Consider the following 24,350-nt stretch of genomic DNA (forward strand, 5'->3'; position numbering starts at 1 on the left):
CGCACAGAAAAGCCAGGAGCAGACATTCAGCCCTGTAATCATCACAGGGGCTGGAGATGAAGTAATCCCCCCCCTGCCCCCCACCCTCCCCCACCCCTCCCCCTTCCCCCACCCCTCCCCCACCCCTGCAACCCAAGAGCAAACCCGAGCAACCGGAGAGCAAAGGGAGAGAATAGATGCCCGCCCGCTTCTCACTCCCACAGAATCACTGCCTGAGTAATCAGATGAGCTTCCTCAGCTAAATGCTTTCCAGCTCATTATTTTGCTTAAAAATGATTAAAAGGTTCAGAAATAATTACCTATTTTAATTTCCAAAATGGATTTCACTGCAATAGGCTCAGTATTAACAAACAACACACACACACACACACACACACACACACACACACACACACACAGACTGAACTCTATGAAACAGACTGACTGCAAGTAACCTTTCAATTAGAAACAGACGCCAGGGGCCCTCAGGTTAAGTGTTCCATCTCAGATGGCCTGGTCACAGTGCGGCCAGCCCCAGGGCTATAATCAAGAAAGGCACTCTTTATAATAAAAAGAAAGCTGGTCTTTCCTTCTATTGTGGCTTCATTTTGTAGTGTTAACTTCCCTTGGGATGCTATCGAGGGCATCCTGGGAGCCCTACTTGACCTGTAGAACCTGCTCAGGGTTATGTGTGGTCCATGGAGACCCCTGCCCCCTCCCCGACTCCCACCCGGACTGAGCTCATGATCCTCAAATGTGGCAAATGTGGCTGAGAGCCTGAGAGTAGACTTCCTTTCCTAGAAGCAGATGGCACCGTAGACTGGCGAGGTCTTTAACAGAGCCATCACGTAGGGAGCCATCCTAGGTAATCACGCATTTACCCCTAATTCTGCTATTATCTGTGTGGTGGTGCACACATGTAACCCCAGCAGTTAGGAAAATATGGCACCGTCAATGGAACCACTGAGCAAGGCCTAATCCAAAGTGGGGAGGAAAAAGGGGGCAGAATGGGGAGATATAGCTAGGGGGCCACATGGAGACCTACTTCAATAGAAGCTTCTTTCCAAATGGAGTCAGCAAACAACAGAGTAGGAAAAAACCCGACTACACATCGCTTTCCACCGAGTGAAATCTCCAGTGCCAAGAATGGGCTATACCCAAGGGGCCCTGTGGAAATCCCCAGGCAACTGAAGCTACTCCCAAGGCTACTGGCTGCTCCCCAATAGAGGAAGACAACACTTACAAATCTCACTGAACAGGGAGAGACTGAGCTGGCACCTCACTAGAGCCTTCACCCCTGCTGACAGTGTTCATGTCACTGGACAGAACCAGAGGGAAAAGGCAGACACCAACCCAGCTGCAGCCCTCAGCCTACAGGGCCAAGCTGCCCACATGGTGAGCAGCACACACAGGGCCTGCACAGCCTCAAGCCAGGTGGAGAGGGGAAGGCAGACACAAGCTGCCATCCCAAGCCATCTCCAATTGACAACAGACCACAAAGGAAAAAGTAGTCTCCTAAAAGGGTCTCGTTGGCTATACTAACCACACTTAAGGACTGACCCATGTCAAGCAGTGGATGGCTAACACAAGTAAACTCAAGGGTATTCTTGGAGATGTTTTGTCTCTTATTGCTTTGTTTGGACTTTTGTTTTTAAACCATACTCATCTTTATATCATGGTTTCTGATTTTGTGGGACTTATGGTTGGGGTGTGTGTGTGTGTGTGTGTGTGTGTGTGTGTGTGTGTGTATGTGTGTGTGTGTGTGTATGTCTCTCTGGGTGTGTCTGTATGTCTGTGTATGCGTCTGTATATCTGTGTGTGTCTGTATGCCTCTGTGTATGTGTGTGTCTGTATGTCTCTGTGTATGTGTGTGTCTGCATGTCTCTCTGTGTGTGTCTGTATGTCTCTGTGTATGTGTGTGTGTGTGTGTGTATCTCTCTGTGTGGCTGTATATCACGTGTACATGTGTGTGTGTCTGTATATGTGTCTGTATGTCTGTGTGTCTGTCTGTCTGTGTATGTGTGTGTGTGTCTGTATGTCTGTGTGTGTATCTGTATATCCCTGTGTATGTGTGTCTGTATGTGTGTGTGTCCGTATGTGTGTGTGCCTGTCTCTGTGTATGTGTGTGTATGTCTGTATGTCTCTGTGTATGTGTGTCTGTATGTGTGTGTGTATGTGTTCCTCATGTTTTGTTTCTTTTGTTTGTTCATTTTGTTTTATTCTAGTTTGTGTTAATTTGGCTCTTCCTTTTCCTAAGATAGAAAGAAGGTATGGAGTTGGAAGGGTGGCTAGAGAGGATCAGGGAGAAGAGGAGAGAGCGAAAACCATAATCAGAGTACATTGTATGAAAAAATACTCTCAATTAGAAGAAAGGAAAAAAAGAGGGGGAAAGTGGAAGCAGAAAGACCAAGAGTTCAAGGCTAGCCTCAGCTATGTAGTGAGGTCTAGCCTCAGCTAGGTTACATGAAACCTTGTCTCACATGAACAAAACAAAACCAAAGCTTGGCGTGAGAAATAGACCTGTCTGTGGCACACTGAGTATTCAAGCAAAGTGTTTCGACCCCACGGTCCACGTGTCCACTTGGTAGGCTCCTCCACTTTCAGTGGCGTGCACCAGTGTCTACTCCTCACCCAGTTTACCCCCTCAAGCAAAGCTGAGACATCTTAGGCCCACAGTGTCTGTGTAGGCTACAGAATCTCCACATCTTTGGTTTAACAAACACTTTTGAATATGGATACTCGAGGATGACAGACACTATTTAACTGCCATGGTTCACACATGATTAGGAAACAGGAAGTTTTATCAGTCCATATCTACTTCTCTGGTATGTTAACATATTGTTCCATCAAAGCCTCTGATGCAGAGTGGAGTGTGCTAGATGACAGAAATCCATTGCCTGTTGTCTATGGGCCCAGTAGAGGCACATACTAGTCTCAGAAGCACAGGAGTCACCGTCCTCACAGATCCCGGTGTGAGCACCGCCCTTCCAGACCCCAGTGTGAGCACCGTCCTCCCAGGCCTCGATGTGAGTACCATCCTCCCAGGCCCCAGTGTGAGCACCATCCTCCCAGGCCCCAGTGTGAGCACCGTCCTCCCAGGCCTCGATGTGAGCACCATCCTCCCAGACCCCGGTGTGAGCACCATCCTCCCAGACCCCAGTGTGAGCACTGTCTTCCCAGGCCCCAGTGTGAGCACCGTCCTCCCAGGCTCCAGTGTGAGCACCGTCCTCCCAGGCCCCAGTGTGAGCACAATATAGAGCAAGGATCCATGCACTGTGTTCACTACTCAAGCTCAGAAAAAGTACGCTAATGCTTCTCCCTTTTTCTCCATCTTGAGAACTTGGCTCTCCCCACCACCATCCAGATTAACTGCACCACTGAAGGCAAATGCTGACACTTACTAAAATACTTACCATATTTTTCATACTATAAGGCTCACCTAACCATAAGACACACCCAGTTTTTAGAGCAGTAAAACAAGAAAAACAGTAAAAACAGCAATCAGACCATAAGGTGCACCCTAATTCACACACACACACACACACACACACACACACATTTGGGGGGAAAGTGTGTCTTATTGTCTGAAAAATATGGTATTCCCTAGGAACTTGTTATAGCTTTTTAACTCCACTCACATTATTATGAAAATTGTTACTGTTTTTCCTTGTGCTCTGGACAAAGCTGCATGGGTGAATGATCTGCCCATTTCTGGTTTCATGAATTTTACATAGCTGGAGTTTCTCCAAGTTTGTCTGTCTTGCAATATAACAGAGACCGTGTGGCCCGCTTCAGCGCTGAGTGGCTGGGAGAGCAGAGTGACGTACTGCACTACCTCACATGTATACGCACAGCCACACGGTATCCAGGAGCTTTTAGTTAAAGGCAACAAAACCTATTCTGGCCAACAGAAAGCAAAAAGGGGGCAGGGCAAAGATCATAAGCCACACAACATCCGGATGAGCAGCAGTTGGGCTGTGAGGTAATTATTCTGCCAGATGGCTGCAGTAGACCCAATTCTGGACAAAGCTCCCATGAGCACTTGGGCTCCTATTGCAGACTCCCATATGCCTGCTACATCAAAGCTTTACATCTCCTCATTCCTGGGTCAGAGTCAGGTCCCTGGGACACCCTCATGGCCCTCAAACCTCTTCTGCACTAACGGTGTCCCTCTGACATGGCTGAATGCACAGTGCCCTTTGCTCCTCCCACCATGGGGTTTGAATATGCTTTCCCTACATCTGTCATGTCAAAAGTCCTTGTGAACTTTCCCCAAGGGCCTGCCACAGCCCCAGCTCCATCCCTTAGCCAGGCGTCCTGTGACACAGACAGTCACAGATCTTTATGGTCACCTGACAAAGTGGGAACAAGAGGCAAGAATGAACCAGACATGAGGATGGTTTGTCGGAGAACAGAGGATGGGTTCTGAGATGGCTGGGGGAGGGGTGTTAGTCACATCTGCAAATGGCAGTTGCATACATGATGTGAAGGCAAGATACTAATCAGCTAGATTTGTGTGAAGTTGTATTTGATTCAACACTCCTGGGGTGGATTGAAGGAAGCCCTGGAATACGGAAGGAATGCAGGTGAGATTTCATGCCAGAAGGCAAGTGAGAGAATAAAGGGGTCCTGTCTCAGTGTTCCCAGAAAAACAAAGAAAACAGTGCAGATGTGAATTACATTTAGTGGGAGAAATGTCACCTTGACAGATAAGATGGGATAGGAGCATATGATGGTGACACTGACTGTCACCTTAGGGTCTACAGTCAAGCCCAGGGTTAACTGAGGGGGCAGTACCCACTCACTGAGGGCTGCACTATCCCTAGACCGGATCTCCTGAGCTGGGCGCCACCACTCATCACACGCTGCTGCCTGACTGTGGATACAATGTGACAAGCTGCCTCAAGCTTCCTTAGCCCTGACTGACCCTTACAGGGTGGACTGTGTCTCCTCAAACTGTGAGCCAAAATAAGCCTTTCTTTCTTGAGCTGCTCTTTTAAAGCATTTTGCTGCAGCAAGAAGAGAAACTATATAAAATGGAAAGAAACTTCTAGAATAATCCCAAGGTTCCTTTTTTGGTGTGTGTGTTCTTGAGCTACAGTTCTCGAGGGAGGGAACAAGGTCAGGGTGTTAGGGAGGGTGGAATGGAAGTTTGTCTTGTGTGGAACAAGCCAGGTGACTCTCAAACGATTGCTCATGGTCTGAATGGCCACTAGGCAAGGAACAGAGCCTCTCAGTGTATCTCTGAAGGAAATAGAAGGTCACTTTGTCACCCTGAGATCACTGGCAGCGACTACACAAGGGTCTTACCTCCTGTCCAACAGGATAGGCTGCAGCTGCCATGGCTGCCAAGCACTTTACAATGGAGCTCTTGTGACCAAGCTGCTCAGCTTTTCCTACCAGGAGAGGAACCATTGATTCAGCCACCCTTCTGTGACCAGATGTGGAAGAGATCTGCCCCCACACTGGGAAACTGACTGGCCAGGACCCAGCCTTTACTTCTGAAACTAGCCACGAGGAGGTAACAAACACCCACAGGCTCAGGGCTCAGTGCCCCACCACAGAGACTGTAGACAAGCCACTGCCTATGACCACCTAAACCCCGAGGAACCCAGGATACCGGCAGAAGTCTCACAGAAGCAGGGAGGCACTCACACGCGTTCACTGGTTCACTATACAGCTAGTGGGACAGGCTCTGCAGGCAAGTCATGGCAAGAGGGGCTAGGAACTGCTAGCCTTTTCTGGATGCTCCACCGTCCAGGTGCCTCCTCACAGTGCCCAGTCATATCACCTTTACCACAGAAAGCCCTGAACCCTTTTCCTCTGGTCTTCTATGGAAGTGTCCCAGAGGCTATGAACAACAAAATCCTCAGCTTTCCTCCTGCCTGGCTTGGGGGTGGATGTGACAGGAGGAGGCCGAGTGGCCCGGCCCTCTAGACTCCCGGCTGGTTCCCCTGGCAACTGGTCCCCGTCTTAAGGCGAGTTTATTAAGCTTTGCCTCATTAGAACAAGAAGCTTCTATCTCTGAGAAGTTCTGAGGGATTTGGGATCCTGGTGCTCAGGGAGCCACAGAGGTCTTGGCCGAGCCTTTGTAGGGATTGCACTCAAATAAAAACCTCAGGACGAAGAGCCTCCCGGAGTCCGTCCCTATAAAGGTTTAAGGGCTCTGTGCTAGGAACCAGAGGCGGAAACCAAGTATCTACTCCATATTCCGTCACAACTTCATGGTAACTTCACTGAATTATAATGAACTTGAATTTAAATAGCCACGTGGGATTAAGAGCCAGCGTATCGGCTGGCACAGATCTGGATAGAATCTAATATTAGACACGCCAGTACCACTGACAGAGGCTGCTGACATCAGAAAGGACCTTACGGGTTATCCAACAAAATTTTCTCATTTCACAAATAAGAAAATTCAGGCCCAAGCAGAAGTGACTTGCACACACACACACACACACACACACACACACACACACACACACTGCAGTAAAGATGTCAGGCAGCCCAAGCCCCGGGCTTCTGGGCCTGACCTGATGCCTTTTCTATTTCACAGAAAGTTTCTTGTGCTGATGAAAAAAATAGCTGCAATTTGGTTTAATTTTGGTGCGTGGAATTGATGCAGCTGACGGCAAAACCTGCCAAGGATCGTGTGCTCCCCCTGCTGAGCACAGCGTCGACCCTGCCCATCAGGTGGGTAAGGACCTTAGCTATCTTTTAAAATAAATAATAGAATACATCCCAGTTAACCCACAAAAGGGGCTCAGTAAGGATGCCCCAGTAGCTTGTGCAGCCACCATGAGCACCTCACGGCTGGAACTGTTCACTAATTACCCCACCACCACTCAGTGAAGCCTTTCAGGACTGAGGCTGGGCTCCGGCCCCCACCTCTATCAGTGCCTGCAGGGGCCTGGAGAAAGGCTGTAGGAGGGACTGGAGTGGGACACTTGCACTCAGTGACACTCCTTTTGCAGGTAAAGACAAAACCAGCCTGTGCATGCCCCACTGCTTCGGGGCACAGTGTTAAGTGATTTGCACACAGCCAGCCCTAAGCATCCTCAGTGAGACACAGGACCAACCCCCAGATGCCACAGTGAGGAGAACGCTTAAGCCCCCGCATACAATGCCATAGTGTTGGCACCTGTGCACGCCCATACTGACTTCCCCTTTGCCTTCCTGCAGCACTGACCCACAAGGCTGCAAAGACACGGATACCAGGCTCGGCTTGGAACACTGTTTTAATATGACTATGTTTTATACCAGTATTAAAATATATTTACTAACACTAAGAAGGAGGGTGTTACATTTGTAAAGTAAAAAAGGAAATTCCATCTTCAGTAACTAAGCAAGTACTCTCCCTCTGAGTTGCCACCTCCCTGTGTGTTTAGAAGCATACATTCAACGGCTTTCACCTCCATGTATGTTTAGAAATATGCTTGTAACAATGGCTTTTCTTTATTTCTCAGTGAACTCAGAATTTGCTGTTTGTTTCTAAGCTGTTAGACTAAACACAGACCATAATTATCGTCCCATTACCTTACCTTACCCCAGGAGTCAATGCCCATCTTTCCATGAGCCTCCCTCTCAGTTTGGGTTCAGCTGGGAACCCAAAGAAGTCTCAAGGGCCCTCTAACTGTGGGCAAAGCACAGCTCACTGGTGGCTCTCTCCTTTCTTCTCAGGGAGTCCTTTACCCTAAACGAATCCTTCACTTGACCACCTGACTTCTTAAAATACATATGGGAGACTTCCAGACACTTTAGACGTCACACAACCCCAGGCAAACTTGCAGTGATGGTGAGCTGACATCGTCACCAACACCGTGAACGCTGAAATGGACTGCAGCTCCTCACTTTGTAACTGGTACCGTCTACCTCCAGGGGAAGAACTATTGCTGGCGCCGTGACATACACCTGTAGTCCCAGCCACTCAGGAGACTGAGGTAAGAGGATCACTTGGGCCCAGGGTCTCAACACCAGCCTGGGCAAGGTAGCAAGACCCACGTTTGTGCTATCACCTTGTGCCTCGAATGACAAAGCAAGCTCAGACATCACTCACTGTGACTCCGAGTTCAAAGCCTCAGTTTGTTCTATGAGCCCAACTCTTTTTTTTTTAAATTTTTTTCTTTTCTTTTCTTTTCTTTTCTTTTCTTTTAATTAATTTATTCTTGTTACATCTCAATGTTTATCCCATCCCTTGTATCCTCCCATTCTTCCCTAATGAGCCCAACTCTTATGGTGAAGAGCTAGAGGCAGGAACCAGTCAGGCATGAGGTGTCAGCAAGGGAGACCCAAAGGTGGGACTGTTGAACTGTGTAGCTGACGTGCTAATGACAGCCCCTGTCCTTTCAGCCATTTGAGAAGCAAACAGCCACACAGCCTACCTTCCCTCCATCTGAACAAACCGCACTTTCTTTGGAATGTTTGCACTTGTATAGGATCAAATCTGTGCCACATTAAACACCATACTGTGAGCAGAACCTGCCCACGTATGAAACGAATCTTTCTAGTTTTGCTTGTTGCTGCATAAACATCCTGACAAAAACAGCACAGGCGAGGAAGGGGCTTATTTGACTAATAGCTACAGGTCAGAGTCCCCTGCTGAGGGGAAATCAAGGCAGGAAGTCAAGCAGTTAGTCACACTCAGAGCCAAGAGTGGGGAGAGAAAAAAGTGCCCTTGCTTGACCAAGTTCATCCCCCCACCCGCACCCCCACCTCCACCCACACCCCGCACCCTCACCCCCACTCCTTCCTAGGGAATGGTGCTGCCCATAGTGAGCTGGGTCTGCCCACAACAATTAACAGAAAAGCCAATCCCCTCTAGACAAGCCCACAACCCAACCTGGTCGAGAGAGCTCCTCAGGTGGAGGCTGTCTTCTCAGGCGGTTCTAGGTGTGGCAAAGTGACAAGAAGAACGACCTCAGGAATTTATTTCCTAAGAGCCATGTCACCTCCACAGACCTTCTCAGAAGCGTTCAGAGCTGTCCTGGAGGCTCACAGCCCTTCCCACTCACCTAAGTACCACCTGAGGCAGCATTCTCACTTAACACTTCTGTGAGTCCTAATAACATGCCCAGGTACCCTCTTTCTGACCAAAGGGATGGCTCAGATGTGCCAAGCATGCTATCTCAAAGAAATGTACACCTTTTGGTAAGAAACTATTTTGCTACTGTGGGAAAAAAAAGAGCTACCCATTTGAAATGAATTAAAAAGTTAAATATACACAATACTTAAGAATAAGAGACAGTTTTTTAAATTTTTTAAATGTATAAGCATGTAAGCAATAAAAATAATCAGAAAAAAAGTGAAATTGAAATTGTTACTATGTTAAAGAAACCAGGAGAAGGGTGAGCTGGGGCTTCTTCTAGAGGCAAAGTGATATTCTGTGTTTTAAAACTGTTTTCCACACAAAGAGCAAAGAGGAGACGGCACACTAATTAGTCACCGTGACTAATTAGTTACACCTGACAAAAGGCAACAAAAACAAGGCAGGCAGGATGGCATGGTGGTGGGATATGGAGCCTGCAGCATGGTATTAGCAGTCAGAAGTAACAAGAAATGAGTGCAAGTGCTTACCTTGTCAGCCCAGGACCCCACACCATAAGACAGTGCCACCCACACTCATGGTTAAACATTCCTGAAAACACCACCCAGAGGCATGCCTCCCAGGTGCTTCTAAAATCCAGTCACATGTCCAGTGAAGACTCTCACAAGTCTACCCCTTGTCAGCTGACTGCCCACAGTCGCCTTCAACCATAACGTCCTATCCTGGTCCTCCACAGTTCATGGCCACCAGTAATGAGACATGTTTATTTGCCCTTCTAGAGTCCCTGAGCCTTAGCACTTCTAACATTGTTCAAAATCCTAATAATTAAAGCGTCCTTTGCAACCCACGGCAATATCTTGACCATGAGCAGCTATATAATGAAAATACACATTACACGTGTCCAATACACAATGCCACAGAAGGGAGAAGGTGCCACATACCCTTGGCATCTCCAACATCCTGGTGCCTGCCCTGCAGCTTGGGCTTCACCTTCCCGTTTCTCGTGGCCTCTCCGAAACTCCACCCAGGGACTCCGACCCAGGTGAACGCTGCCTGGCCTCAGCCACGTGGTACCCAGGGACTCCGACCCAGGTGAACGCTGCCTGGCCTCAGCCACGTGGTACGAGTCTCCTCGACCTCAGCCACGTGGTACGGGTCTCCACGCCCTCTCAAGCTTAAATTCTGCATGTCTTCAAGGTCAGCACCATGTGGTCAACACAGCTGAATTCTGATGCCAGTCTGCGGGCTAGTCTGGCACTTTCTACCACAGCTGCATTAGCCTTTGTGCATCTTACTGGTTGGACCTGGGAAAAAAACTTTCTAAGGTGCTTGTTTTCCATCAGAGACTCCCTTCCAGAGAATTCTCAATTCAAGCTTTCTTAGTTTATTTCCCTGTTTTGTTTGTTTGCTTGTTTGTTTGTTTGTTTTGTGTGCATGCATGCGTGCATGCGTGCGTGCATGTGTGTTTGTGTGTATGTTTAAAATACCCTAAAAAGAAACTTAATGGGCCAGGTGGTGGTGGTGCACACCCTTAATTCCATCACTCAGAATGGCAGAGGCAGAGGCAAGCAGATCTCTGTCAGTTCAAAGCCAGCCTGGTCTACAGAGTGAGTTCCAGGGCAGGCAAAGCTACACAGAGAAATCTGTCTTGAAAAACAGAGAGGGGCGGGGGTGGGAGACAGACAGACTTAAAGGAGAAAGGATTTATCTAGGCTCAGAGTCCCAGACAGACATAGTCCCTATGACAAGGGAGGCATGGCGACAGGCAGATGAGGCAGGGCGGCAGGCAGGTGAGGCATGGCAGCAGGAATAGGAAGCTGTCCGGTCACACTTCACCCACACTGAGGAAGCCAAGGCCTGACAACAGTTTCAAGCCCCTCCCCCAGGGGCCTGCTTCACCTCCTAAAGCCTTCGCTGGCTGCCATGAGTACTGCCAAACCAAATGCTCAAACACATGTGCCTATATAGGACACAGTCAAATCTCAACACAGGGTCTCGCCTTTCAAATAAACTTACAGTTTTACAAGCTGGTCACGTTAACAGGCAGGGTCTTGCCTTCAAGACAGCTCTCCTATAGTGTCTGTGCAAAGCGGGCGGTTTCTCCTCGATTGCACTGGCAGCTCTAACAGCTGTACTGTGCCGGCACCTCCCTAGACAGCTACTTGAAACCTGCGCACACACCCCCCCCCCCCCCCCCCCCGTCACCTGCTACACATTCTTCAAGCCTTTCTGCTTTGAATTGTCATCACAGACTTAGACAAATTCGTTGACCAAAAACTATTCCACAGCCTGGATGTCCTATCTTGAGATTTCTTAACACTAAGCAATTTAGCTTATTACTTTTGAATTCAGACTCTGTCAGTTTCTCAGAACGTAGGCAGACCTCAGCCAGGCACTGTCCGAATAGAACACTACGGCCTCAGACTTAGTTCCCAGCACAGTCCCTGTTCCCCTCTGGAACCCCATGATCCTGTCAGCCTTGGCTGTCTGAATTTCTCTTGGCAGACGGGCCTTCCAAACCCCACTGGAGTCAAGCTCCGCATACCATGCCCCAGGTCTTTTCCAGCCCATAATTCCAAATGGCTTCTTCAGCTACAAACGAATCCTGAGGTTGACCAAAACAATGGCCCCGCCCCTCAGTGTTCGATCTCTGCATTTATTAATTTTCACACTGTGACAAAGTACCAGACAAATGACAACGAAAGAAGCAAAGAGCTTATTTGGGCTCACAGTTTGAGTGTACAGCCCACCCCAGCAGGAAAGGTTTGGTGGCAGGAATATGAGACAGCAGGGTGCACCGCACCCAGTCAGGAGGCCCAAAAAGATGGACACTGGAGCTCAGTGGCTTCTTCCTTGTCCCTTCTGGTTAGCCCACAGCCTAAGCCCGTGAGGTGGTGTCACCCACGTTCAGTGTGGATACACCCTCCTCTCTAGCCGCTTTCGCATGCCCAAAGGTGTGTATCTCCTAGATAATTCCAACTCTCATCAAGTTGACAGTGAAGATGACCCGCCACAATTACTGCATCGTTGGCCCTGAAGGGCTGGCTTTCCACTTCAACAGGCTAACGCTGCATCACACATCTGGAGTCCCAGTTACTTGGGACCTAAGGCAAGAGGACTACTTGCATCTAGGAATTCACAGCCAGCCTGGGCAACATAACAAGATCCCTAAAAGAAAAAGGGGGAGCAGGAAAGCAGTCTATCTATAATTCTAGATGAGACAGAAGTGCAAGACTAAAAATTTTTAGAATATACATCTTTTTTTACTTTCTTGCCAAAGCTAGACTAAGCTAAATTTAAACACACCAGCCAACCATCCATAATGACACAAAGACACTCTGCTCTGTAATCTTCCTTGCCAATTTGGTCACTTTCCCTGTTTGGTTTGCAGTGACACATGAAGAACTGCAGCCAATGTCTTCTGAGGGTCTCTGGTGAGTGGCTGTCCTGCCTCCTGAAAACCTTTCCTTTGCTTTCCTGCAGTTGTCATAAAACATCGAGAAGAAAATGCCCACACATCCCACTAGACGGCCCCTTCCTGCCTGAGCCCTATGCCACACGAGCTTCGACATGGAAGCTCCTCCTTCAGCTCTGAGATCGCAGCTGGGCTCTGGGAAGCTTACACGGCCACAGAGAAGGCGGCACTCCCACCATCCATGCCGCTGAAGCTACAGCTGAAGGACGTCAGGCCGCCTGCACCTCCTCTTACACCAAAACTAAGCATCTGAAGCAGCTGACCACACAGAGGACACTTCAGGAGCTTGCTGGAGCTGGTCTGTAGTTCTTGGAACAAAAGCAAACAGAAAGGGTGCCACCCCCTTTTACATATCCTCCTTTACAAGTGGGAATATATATATTTTCCCTTGGGAAGAGTCCTCAAGTATAAACTCACTCTCTCTCTCTCTCTCTCTCTCTCTCTCTCTCTCTCTCTCTCTCTCTCTCTCTCTCTCTCTCTCTTCTAGGCCCATAAATCTATGGGAAAATGCCAGTCCTCTCTGGTGTACCTTGGGGCCACTGACCACAGCGCCATGACACTGCAGCTTTCTCTGTCTCTGAAAGGTGCCTTATACTTTCCTCTAACAAACTGCATTCTCTCACTGGGAAAAAAAAATAGTAAAAGCTACTCGGCCCACCTCTGTGCCAACTGTTCTCTTCCCCCCTCAGAGCAAGGCTTAACAGCCGTCACTGCTGCTCTGTCCACACTCTGCTCTACACCCTCTGCAGTCTGGCTTTAGCATTGTCCACTGAACCGGTTCTTGCCAGTGCATCCAACCTTAACCATGCTCCATCTTGAGAAAGAGAGCTAGGAAGCCGGCACCAGCCCATCTGGTCCTGGGACTCCTGAGACAGAGGACCAACCACTCTGCTCCAAGCAACCAGTTATAACCACCTTCCCCACGGCTGACACTCCCAAGCTGGGAGGAGGGGCCCAGGAAGAGAAACTCTGGGGTCTTTAAGCCATTTGCTGGAAGATGCCCAGCATAGGGTGGAGGATGGAAACAGCTTCTTCTAGCAGCTGGGTGCCGGCAAGAAGGAGGGTGTCACTCATCCCCCAACCATAAGCAACATGTGTTGTACACTCTGGCTACCTTTGAACGGGGACGGTAGACCCTCAGGACTCACAGGACAGAGGGAAGGCCTCCCTCCACAAGCCCCTCTTGTTTCACACACTGACCAGAATAACTAGCTACAGCCACTCAAAACAGCCTCCAACCAGGGATCCAGCACCAGTTGCAGCAGAGCCATGCCCCTGCCTCCTCCACACCCCACATGCCTGGGACCCCCAAAGACAGACCATCTCTCAGTCAAGTCATAGGCTGACAACGATAAGCTTGGGAAATCTTTCAGTCAAGTGCTGGGGGTTTTGCAAATGACAGCAACCCAGGCACATCCCTGTAGGAGGGAAATGGCGGGCTCTCCGCCTGCAGAAGCAGATTCTCCCGGGGGACACACCTCCCTCTCTTTCACATTCTCATTCTTTTCCCCCCTCCCCCACTATAAATGCATATGGAAGGTCCATTCCGTATAAGTTTCTCAACTTGAATGTTAATGAAATGGTTAAGCATTGTTGAACCCTGCCCTCGAGAAAGTTACTAGAGAAAATAAGTGCCAACTTGTGTCTCCCGTAGGCATCATGCAAACAGTTTAGGAGAGTACAAAGTGCCAAAACACCAAGTCCAAACTCCAAACTAGGTGGAAGGCAGAGTCAGCCGTGGGTGTTAGCTAGCAAGACTCTGCGTTCCACGTGCAGCACGGAAGGTCAGCGGCGCTCTGCTGGGACGTCTTCCCAGACGGAGTTTCTGGATCTACTTAGGTTTGGAATTCTGGTGTCCACCTCTTCTGTGTCTCTGCTTCATTAGTTGTTGTGACCCTTGCTGTGTCAGGGTTCACACACTGTCACTTGTGTTTACCATCTTAAAGGAAACCAAGACGTTCCCCGACTTGTAGGGCAGACTGAAGAGATCCCAACGTGCAGCCTCTGAGGAGGCTTGAGAGAAGAGGTCAAGGAAGGCTTGACCCATGCTGGGACACTGTCATACACACCCCAGCACAGGTTCTGCACAGGTGCAGGTAGGGGCGGGCCATGCATTGTGGCAAGCTGAACTCCCACACGACATGCATGAAAGTCACCGTGACTAGAGTTTAACAAAACTTCAGACTCAGTTAACAGGAGCCACATGTTTACAGAAAGCAAAGCCCTCTAGCGCATGGCTGGTTTCCTTATCACAATCTTGTGTCTACATTATCCGCTCCTAAGTCTTTGGCAGGCATTTCAATTATTTTTTTAACATTATTAAAAGAATGAAGACCACTAGGAAAAGTTTAGAAAGCATAGGAAAGCTGCTGTTTTTAAGATTCATTTATTTTGTTTTATATGTATGACAGCATTTTGCTTGCATGCCTGTAGCTTTGTACACTATGTGTGTGCCTGATGCCCACAGAGGCAGAAGGGGGCATTGAATCCCCTGGGATTGGAGTTACAGATGGTTGTGAGTCACTAGGCTGGTGCTGGGAACCAAACCAGGACCTCAGCAAGGGCAGCAAGAGCTCTAAACCCCTGAGCCGTTTCTCTAGCCCCACAAAGTTGATTTGCAAAATCATATACATTTTATGAGCACTGTCAATATTTCGGTATACTTATTTCCATCAAATTTGCTTAGCTTCATAGCTATGTGAAATTAATATGTTCCTCAATACAGCTCTGCTAGAAATCACAAATAAACTGGATTATAAAACCCTGTCTGTAATAACCACGTAATAGACTCAGTTTTAAAAGATTAAACTCGATGGGAGAAAATTGGTCAAGTGGACATGAGCCAGTAAAGCTCACTTCCTGTTTTTCTTTCCAGTGGCCCAGAAGCTGCACACGTGAGCCCATAGTAAATGCGGGGCTAGTTTTGACTGTCGACTTGATACCCTGGGGACGATTCATCTCATCAGCCATGAGCACGTCGGCAGAGCATTTCCTTGACTGCTGGTTGCCACAGGAGTGCTCAGCCTACTACGGGCAGCACTATTCCTTGACAGGTCAGCCTGGGCTGCGTAGGAAACCTAATAAGCAAGCCAGGAGAAGCAATCCAGTAAGCTGTGTTCCTCTGTGCTCTCTGCTTCAGTGCCTGTCTCCAGGTTCCTGCCTTGGCTTCCTCTGACGCTGGAAGTGCAAAAGTAAACCTTTTCCTCGCCAAGTTGCTTTTGGCCGGTGTTTTATCACAGTCACATAAAGCAAACTAGGACAGTTAACTATCACTTCAGATATAAACAGATCTGATTGACCATTCACCTGAGGTTGGGTGAACACACACATACGCACGCACGCATGCACGCACGCACACGATGTTAACGATGCTTTCCTGGCAAGTCATGCAATTACCATCTTTTCAAAGGTTTTCCCCTTTGTATTTTTGGTCAGAGCTAAAAAAATAAATAAAAGGCACTGGCTTACCTGATTAAGAAATTGTGTAGTCCGACATCAAAATACCTGTTTAAAAGAGACAAAACAGGCCTATGAATAAAACATTTGCAGAAACCGCAGACTCAAAAATGTACATTCTGTGCACTGTGAATATGTAGCTACCCTTGGGTACCACCACCACCAGCAGCAGCAGCAGCAGCAGCAATAGCAGCAGCAGCAGCAGCAGCAGCAGAGGCTCAGGCCACACCCCAACATCCTACTCAGAAGCTCTCAAGACCAAGCCCAGACAGTTTTCTTAAGCCTCATGGTTCTGTGTCTGGGAACGCAGGTGCCTGCACACCTAAGCTCATCTAAACACCGAGGCCACGTGGTGGGCGCCATGTATCCTCTCCATTGCCATACGAAGGTCCTGACAGCACCAGTTGCCCCCAGGGTTTGTCTACCCAAAGCCAAATGACATGTGCTTGAATGCCCAGAGCCACACAATGGAAGGGAGAAAGGCTGGGTTAGCGCTGTCTTCTGAGCCCCCCTCTGTGTGGTTCCTGACACTTTCCACCTGGAAGCACCCTGTCCCACAGCTGGTCTGCCCTGAGCAGAGACTGGAGAAAGGGCACCTTCCTGGGCTGCAGCCTCCCAGAAGGCCTCTGTGAGCTCTGGACAAAGCCTTCCCCACACCACTCAGCTGTTGGGTCCATATGAACTTCCCTGCCTCGGCTTCTTTGATTGTCATGTTTCCTGACTCCAAACCACTGGTCTAGGCAGTGCCTGGCTCTTCCCGTGGTCTGCTGTGAAGATGTTGAGGCATCTGTGCTGTCCAAGGTGGAGAATCCCTGCTCCTTACCCCAGGGGATATCTGACACCAGCGCCAATCAAACTGGCCTCCTGAGGAGGACAAAAGTGAATTCTATGCCTCCAGGCAATGGGCACAGGACCTCCCCGGCCCCGCCCCCATCAAGGACCATGACTGCTTAGGGTCTGACTGTTTCCTGATCCTGCACTGTCTCTGACCAGCCATACAACCAGCAGGCCCGGCACCTCGGGCCACCTGGTTAACAGCTAGTGGTCACTGACACTATAGCAGGATTTCCTGTGGATTACCTTTTACACACAAGTTCTTTTCCATATTTACAGACTGTTAATTCAGGGCAGGTGAGAAGAGAGAAGCTCAAGGCCAAAACACGGACAGCATCGGCCACCACGGCTTTCCCCCAAAACAATCGCAGAGTTCAGAAAAACTGAGATTCAAGAAATACAAGCTTCACTTACTCTCATAAGATGTGCACAGTCCACATGTGACCAAGAAAGCTACGATACAGCCCAGCACGAAACTGTGACGTCACTTAGGACATTATGAGGGCTTTGCTTTTTATAACTTGAACATGTGGTTCCTGAGAATGAACTCTGCAAACGACAAGGTCACTGTTGTGTCACAAAATCAAAGATTGGAAGTGTCCGGAAGGCAGATCTGCCTGTCGGGAACCTGATGCCTTTCATTTGATCTGACATTGGTGCTGGGTCCTTCCTACAATTTTATTGAAGGCAAATCTCACTCAAGCTAATTTCCACATCATGGAGACTGGAGTCACCGAGCACTGGCCGTTCTTGCAGAGAACCAGGGTTCAAATTCCAGAACCCACAACGTGGCTCACAATAGCCTGTAACTCCAGTTCCAGGGGATCTCATGCCCTCTGCTGGCCTCAACAGGCATCGGCCACGCGTGTGATAGCAAGACACACACTCAGGAAAAATATTCACCATTCACACAAAATTTTAAAATGTGTTTTAAAACTTAAACATTCACACCACAGATAATGAGAGTAAATCTGCAATCCTGGAGCAAGACCTTCCTTCAGAGAAACCTGAGGCACATACAGCAAGCATCTCTTGAGCCTCCTAAGGATTCCACAACCTGCTCTCTGGCCTGGCCCATCTGAGACACAGAGCGCGAACCAGCAGAGCCTGGGAAAGAGCAGAGGAAGCGCTTGGGACACCCGAGCAACTTTGGGGTTGCATCTCTCTCAACCTGCTCCTCTCTGGCCTGGCCCATCCAAGACACCGACAGTGAACCAGCAGGGATGAGTTGGGTGCTGGCTACAACCCACATTGTCCACCATACCAAGGAAGCCTGGGGGGCACCCCAGCACCTTTTGGCTTGGAATTCTCTCAGTCTGCTCCTCTCCAGATGGCCCAATTGGGACACAGACAGAGAGCCCAGCAGAGCTAAGCAGGATGCAGGCTCCAACAGCCATTGACCACCATCCTGAGGAGGCCTCTATGAAAACCTAGCAAACAGCCATCATCTTGGCTCTCTCTTCACCCACTGCCAACCTGCCTGGCCCACCTGGGACACAGACAGCAACCCCATCAGAGGAACCTTCAGGCCTGATAACACCAGAGACAACCAGATGGCCAGAGGCCAGCACATGACCATAAGTAACACAACTCAGGGCCATATGACACCCCCGGAAACCAGTGGTCCTACCACAGCAAGCCCTGAAGATACTAAGATCCCTAAGCACAAGAAGAAGATTTTAAATCTGAGGTGATAAAAATTATAGAAGCCTTGAAGGAGGAAAATAAATATCTCAAAGAACTACAGGAAAATACATTCAAACAGATGAAGGAATTGAAATAATCCTACAAAGAATTACAGGAAAATAAATCAAATGGGAGAAAGAAATGAAAGAAACGAATAACGTTCAAGACCTAAAAGGGGAATTAAAAGCAACAAAGTAAACACAATCTGAGCAATCCTAGAGTTGGAAAACCAAGGGAAGAGAACAGGAACTGCAGACACAACATCAACAGAATACAAGAGATGGAAGAGAGACTCTCATGTGTAGAAGCTACAATGGAAGTTATCGATACATCGGTCAAAGAAAATGTCAAAACTAAAAAGTTCCTGACATAAAACATCCAAGAAATCTGAGACACCATAAGAAAAAACACAAACCTAAGAATAATAGGAATAGAAGAAGAAGATGACTCCAAGCTCCATGGCCCAGAAAACATTTTCAAAAAAAAAATCATAGAAGAAAATTTCCCTAACCTAAAGAAAGAAATGCCCATAAACATAGAAGAAGCCTACAGAAATCCAAACAAATTGGACCAGAAAAGAAAATCCTCTCACCACATAATAATCAAAACACTAAATGTAAATAACAAAGAAACTGCAAGAGAAAAAGGCCAAGTCACATATCAAGGCAAACTTATGAGAATTACACCTGAAAGCCAAAAGGGCCTGAACAGACATCATACAGACACTAAAAGACCACAAATGCTAACCCAGAATACTATACCCAGCAAAACTTTCAGTCACTATAGATGGAGAAAACAATATATTCTGCAACAAAACCAAGTTTAAATAGTACCTAGCAACTCATCCAGCCCTACAGAAGATACTAGAAGGAAAATTCCAAACCAATGAGGCTAACTATACCCAAGAAAACACAGGAAATAAATAACCCCACATCCACAAAACCAAAAGAAAAGACACACACTCTACCACCACCAACATCATAAAAACAGGAACTAACAAACACTGGTCATTAATTGTCTCTCAATATCAATGGCCTCAACTCCCTAATAAAAAGACACAGGCTAACAGAACAGAGGTGAAACAGGACCCATCATTCTGCTGCATACAAGGAACACACCTCAGCAATATAGATAGATACTACACCTCAAAGTAAAGGGTTGGAAAAAGGTTTTCCAAGCCAACAAACCCAAGAAACCATTCTAGTATCTAATAAAATAGACTTTCAAACAAAACTAATCAAAAGATATAGGGAAGGACACTTCATACTCATCAAAGGAAAAATACACCAAGATGACATGTCAATCCTGAACATCTATGTCCCAAATGGAGAAGCATCCACATTTGTTAAAAATAAATTACTAAAGCTTAAATCACACATCAAACCCCACACAGTAATAGTGAGAGACTTCAACACCCCACTCTCTCCAACAGACAGATCATAGAGGCAGAAACTAAATGAAGAAATAATGAAACTAATAGACATGAATCAAATGGACATAACAGATAGTTATAGAACATTTCACCGAAACACAAAAGAATATACCTTCTTCTTAGCACTTAACAAAATCTTCCCCAAAATTGACAATATACTTGGTCACAAAGCAAACCTCAACAGACACAAGAAGATCAAAATAACCCCTTTCATCTTATCAGACTGCCATGGATTAAAGCTGGAACTCAACAACAACAGAAACAACAGAAAGACTACAAACTCATGGAAACTGAACAACTCCCTCAACCCCCTACTCAATGACCTCTGGGTCAGGGATGAAATAAAAAAAGAAATTAAAGACATCCTAGAATTCAATGAAAATTAAGACACAACACACACACAACACATTATGGACACAATGAAGTCAGTGCTAAGAGAAAAGTTCATAGCACTAAGTGCCTTCATAAAAAAAATTGAAGAGATCTTAAATTAGCAACTTAGCAGCATACTTGAAAGCTCTAGAACAAAAAGAATCAGACACACCAAAAAGGAGTAGATGGCTGAAAATAATCAAACTCAGGGCTGAAATCAGTAAATCAGAAACAAAGAGAACAATTCAAAGAATCAAAAAATCAATGAAACCAAGAACTGGTTCTTTGAGAAAATCAAAAGTTAGACAACTCTTAGCCAAACTACTAAAAGGCAGAGAGAGAGAGAGAGAGAGAGAGAGAGAGAGAGAGAGAGAGAGAGAGAGAGAGTATTCAAACCAACAAAATCAGAAATGAAAAAGGAGACATAATGACAGACACCAAGGAAATCCAACATATTGTTAGGTCTTACTTCAAAAGCCTATATGCCACAAAATTTGCAAATCAAAATGAAACGGACAATTTTTTACATCTATCAATTATCAAAATTTAATAAAGATCAGGTAAACAAATTAAATAGCCCTATATCTCCTAAGTAAATAGAAGGAGTCATCAAATCTCCCAACAACAACAATACCCAAGGCCAGATGGATTCAGCATAGAAATCTACCAGACCTTCAAAGTAGAGCTAATGCAAATACTCTTCAAACCATTCAAATAGAAACAGAAGGAACATTACCAAACTCATTCTATGAGGGCACAGTCATCTTAATACCTAAACCACACAAAGGCTCAACAAAGAAAGAGAATCTCAGACCAATTTCTCTTATGAACATTTGATGCAAACATAATCAATAAAATACTCACAAACCAAATCCAAGAACACATCAAAAATAATATTCACCATGATCAAGTAGGCTTCCTCCCAGGCATGAAGGGGTTTCAATGTACAGAAATCCATCAATGTAATCCATTGCATAAACAAACAGAAAGAAAAACAAAACAAAACACATGATCATCTCCTCAGATGCCAAAAAAGCATTCAATAAAATCCAACACCCCTTCATGTCTAAAGTCTTGAAGACAGCAGGGATACAAAGCTCATACCTAAACACAATAAAGGCAATATACAGCAAGCCAATATCCAACATCAAACTAAATGGACAGAAACTTAAGTCAATTCCACTGAAATCATGGACACGATAAGGCTGTCAACTCTCTCTGTATCTCTTCAATATAGTACTTGAAGTCCTAGCTAGAGCAATAAGACAACTAAAGGAGATCAAGGGATACAAATTGGGAAGGAAGAAGTCAAAGTATCACTATTTACAGATGATATGATAGCATACATAAGTGACCCAAAAAATTCTACCAAGGAATTCCTACAGCTGATAAATACCTTCAGCAAAGTGGTTGGATACACAGTTAACTCAAAAAAATCAGTAGCCTTCCTATATACAAATGAAAGAAATTAAGGAAACGAGATCCTTCACAATAGCCATAGTAATATAAATTATGTTGGTATAACTCCAAGCAAGTGAAAGACTTGTATGAAAAGAAACTTCAAGTCTCTGAAGAAAGAAATTGAAGAAGATATCAGAAGATGGAAAGATCTCCCATGCTTCTTGATTGTGAGAATCAACATAGTTAAAATGTCCATCTCACCAAAAGCGATCTACAGAGTCAATGCAATCTCTATTGAAATACTTACACAATTATTTACAGACCTTGAAAGATCAATTTTCAACTTCACATAGAAAAACAAAAAAACCAGAATAGCTGAAACAATCCTGCACAATAAAAGAACTTCTGGAGCAATCTCCATCCCTGATCTTAAGCTGTACTACAGGGAAACAATAATAAAAAGAAAAACAGTACGGTACTGACATAGAAATAGGCTGGTTGATCAATGGCATTGAATTGAAGACACAGAAATAAACCCATACACCTATGGACATTTGATTTTTGACAAAGAAGCCAAAACCATATAAAGGAAAAAAAACAGCATGTTCAACAAATGGTGCTGGTTGGTCTAACTGGATGTCTACATGCAGAAAATGCAAATAGATCCATATTTATCATCCTACACAAAATTAAGGTGGATTAAAGATCTCAACATAAGACCAGACACACTAACTCTCTTAGAAGAAAAAGTGGGGAAGAGCCTTGAACTCATTGGCACAGGAGACAACTTCCTGATCAGAACACCATCAGCTCAGGATCTAAGATCAACAATTAACAAATAGGACCTCATGAAACTGAAAAGCTTCTACAAGGCAAAGGACACTGTCAACAGAACAAAATAACAGCCTACAAACTGGGAGATCTTCACCAACCTTACATCTGACAAAGAGCTAATATCCAAAATATACCAAAAACTCAAGAAACAAAACACCACCAAACCAAATAACCCAATTTAAAAATGGGGTACAGAGCTAAACAGAGAATTCTCAACAGAGGAATATCGAATGTCTGAGAAACACTTAGAGAAATGAAATTTGCAGGCAATTGATGGAAATAGAAAAGATCATCCTGAGTGAGGCAACCCAGACCCAGAAAGACACCCACGGTATATACCCACTTACACATGGACATTAGCCCAACATAGCTGTCCTAGAGACTCTATCCAGCAGGGGACTGGGACAGACACTGGGACTTGAAGCTGGACTCTGGGTGGAACACTGAGCATTGTATGGAAGAATGGGGGGATGGAAGGACCTGGAGGGGTCAGGAGCCCACCAAGGGGACCATCAAGCCCTGCAGATCTGGACTCAGGTGCACCTGCACCAACAGATGCACCAACTAAGGACAACGCATGCAGAGAACCTAGACCCCCTGTTCAGATGTAGTGGATGGACAGCTAATTCTCCACGTGGTGGGGAAGGGAGGAGAGCAGGGACTGGTCTGGTGATTTGATCACTGCCCCTTGGTGGGGCAGCCTTGAGAACACAGCGAGGAAAGGGATGTAGGCTATCCTGATGAGACCTGATAGGCTGAGGTCACACAGTGGGGGAGGAATCCCCCTTCCTATCCTGTCAGAGGTCTAGGGGAGGGGAACAAGGTGGAAGATGGAGGGAGGGTGGGAACAGGAAGATACGAGTGAGGGGACAGCAATCAGGATGTAATGTGAATAAAATACAATAAATAAAATAAAAGTGGGTCAACTGCTCAGACCTGTGGGCCTAGGGCGGGTGTTTCACATTTAAGCCACAACACTCACTGAAGGTCTAGACTGTGGCGAGTCCCATGTTCACCGCTCAGCTGTGCACACCGCTCCTGCTGAGACAGGCACTGGTGGGCCCCGCTTATAACTGAAGGAACTAGCATTTAGAGAGGCCAAGTCATCTACACTGAGCCCATGGCCGGGAGAAACCGCAGCTGGGAGTCAGTCTGCACCCTGAACACGCGGTCCTCAAACTCTTGCCAAGCAGTCCCTGAGGCGGCAACGGCTCTCACTGCTTCCTAACGCTAACAATTAAGAGTTCTCATAGATTGCCCTCGCTTGTCACAGCTGCCCTGCTCTGGACCGCCCCAGGTCCTCGGAGCACACAAGTCCCACACATGCCCCCAGCAGCGCCCGAGGGCACAGCCTTTCACCCTTTCTCTTTGTTTCTAACCGGAAAGTGCTCTGCACTTCATAAACCAATCTCTCCCCATCGCCACCTGACTTCTGCTTCTCTCAACACAGCTGTGCTGCTCCAGGTGGCCTCAGATCCTCTAAGCACATGTGCTCTGCAGGTGCCAGCACACCCTGGGGGCTTGCGTCTGGCAGGCTGTGGAAAGCCATGTGTGACCTGTTGGGCTGCAGCTTCCAGAGTGAGGGTGAAAAGACCCTATTCATGGGGGAATTATAAGAATTGAGACATACAATACAGAAACCTGGCTTAGTGCAGCACCTGGTGCATGGAAGTCCTCGGCTTTCACGGCACCATTTCCAGAGAACTCAGGAGGAGAAGCAAGCATGCTCCACACAAAAGCCTCACACACCTCACAATGCAGCCCAGAAAGCGGGCACACTGGCTCCAGGGCCCAAGCAGGGCTGCAGGCAAGCTGCTAAGGATGGGCTGTTGGGTAGG

General features: G+C 46.9%; 1 protein-coding gene across 1 annotated transcript in view; it reads right to left on the reverse strand.

Annotated features, from left to right (window-relative positions):
• Hhat (hedgehog acyltransferase) overlaps positions 1-24,350 on the reverse strand; it is a 228,083-nt gene that overhangs the window by 103,487 nt on the left and 100,246 nt on the right. The window contains exon 8 of the mRNA XM_051148158.1: positions 15,966-16,001. Within this exon, the coding sequence (XP_051004115.1) occupies positions 15,966-16,001 (36 nt within the window). The remainder of the gene's footprint in view (positions 1-15,965; positions 16,002-24,350) is intronic.

The sequence above is a fragment of the Acomys russatus genome, chromosome 6 (assembly GCF_903995435.1).
Source record: "Acomys russatus chromosome 6, mAcoRus1.1, whole genome shotgun sequence".
In the NCBI taxonomy this organism is placed as follows: domain Eukaryota; kingdom Metazoa; phylum Chordata; class Mammalia; order Rodentia; family Muridae; genus Acomys; species Acomys russatus.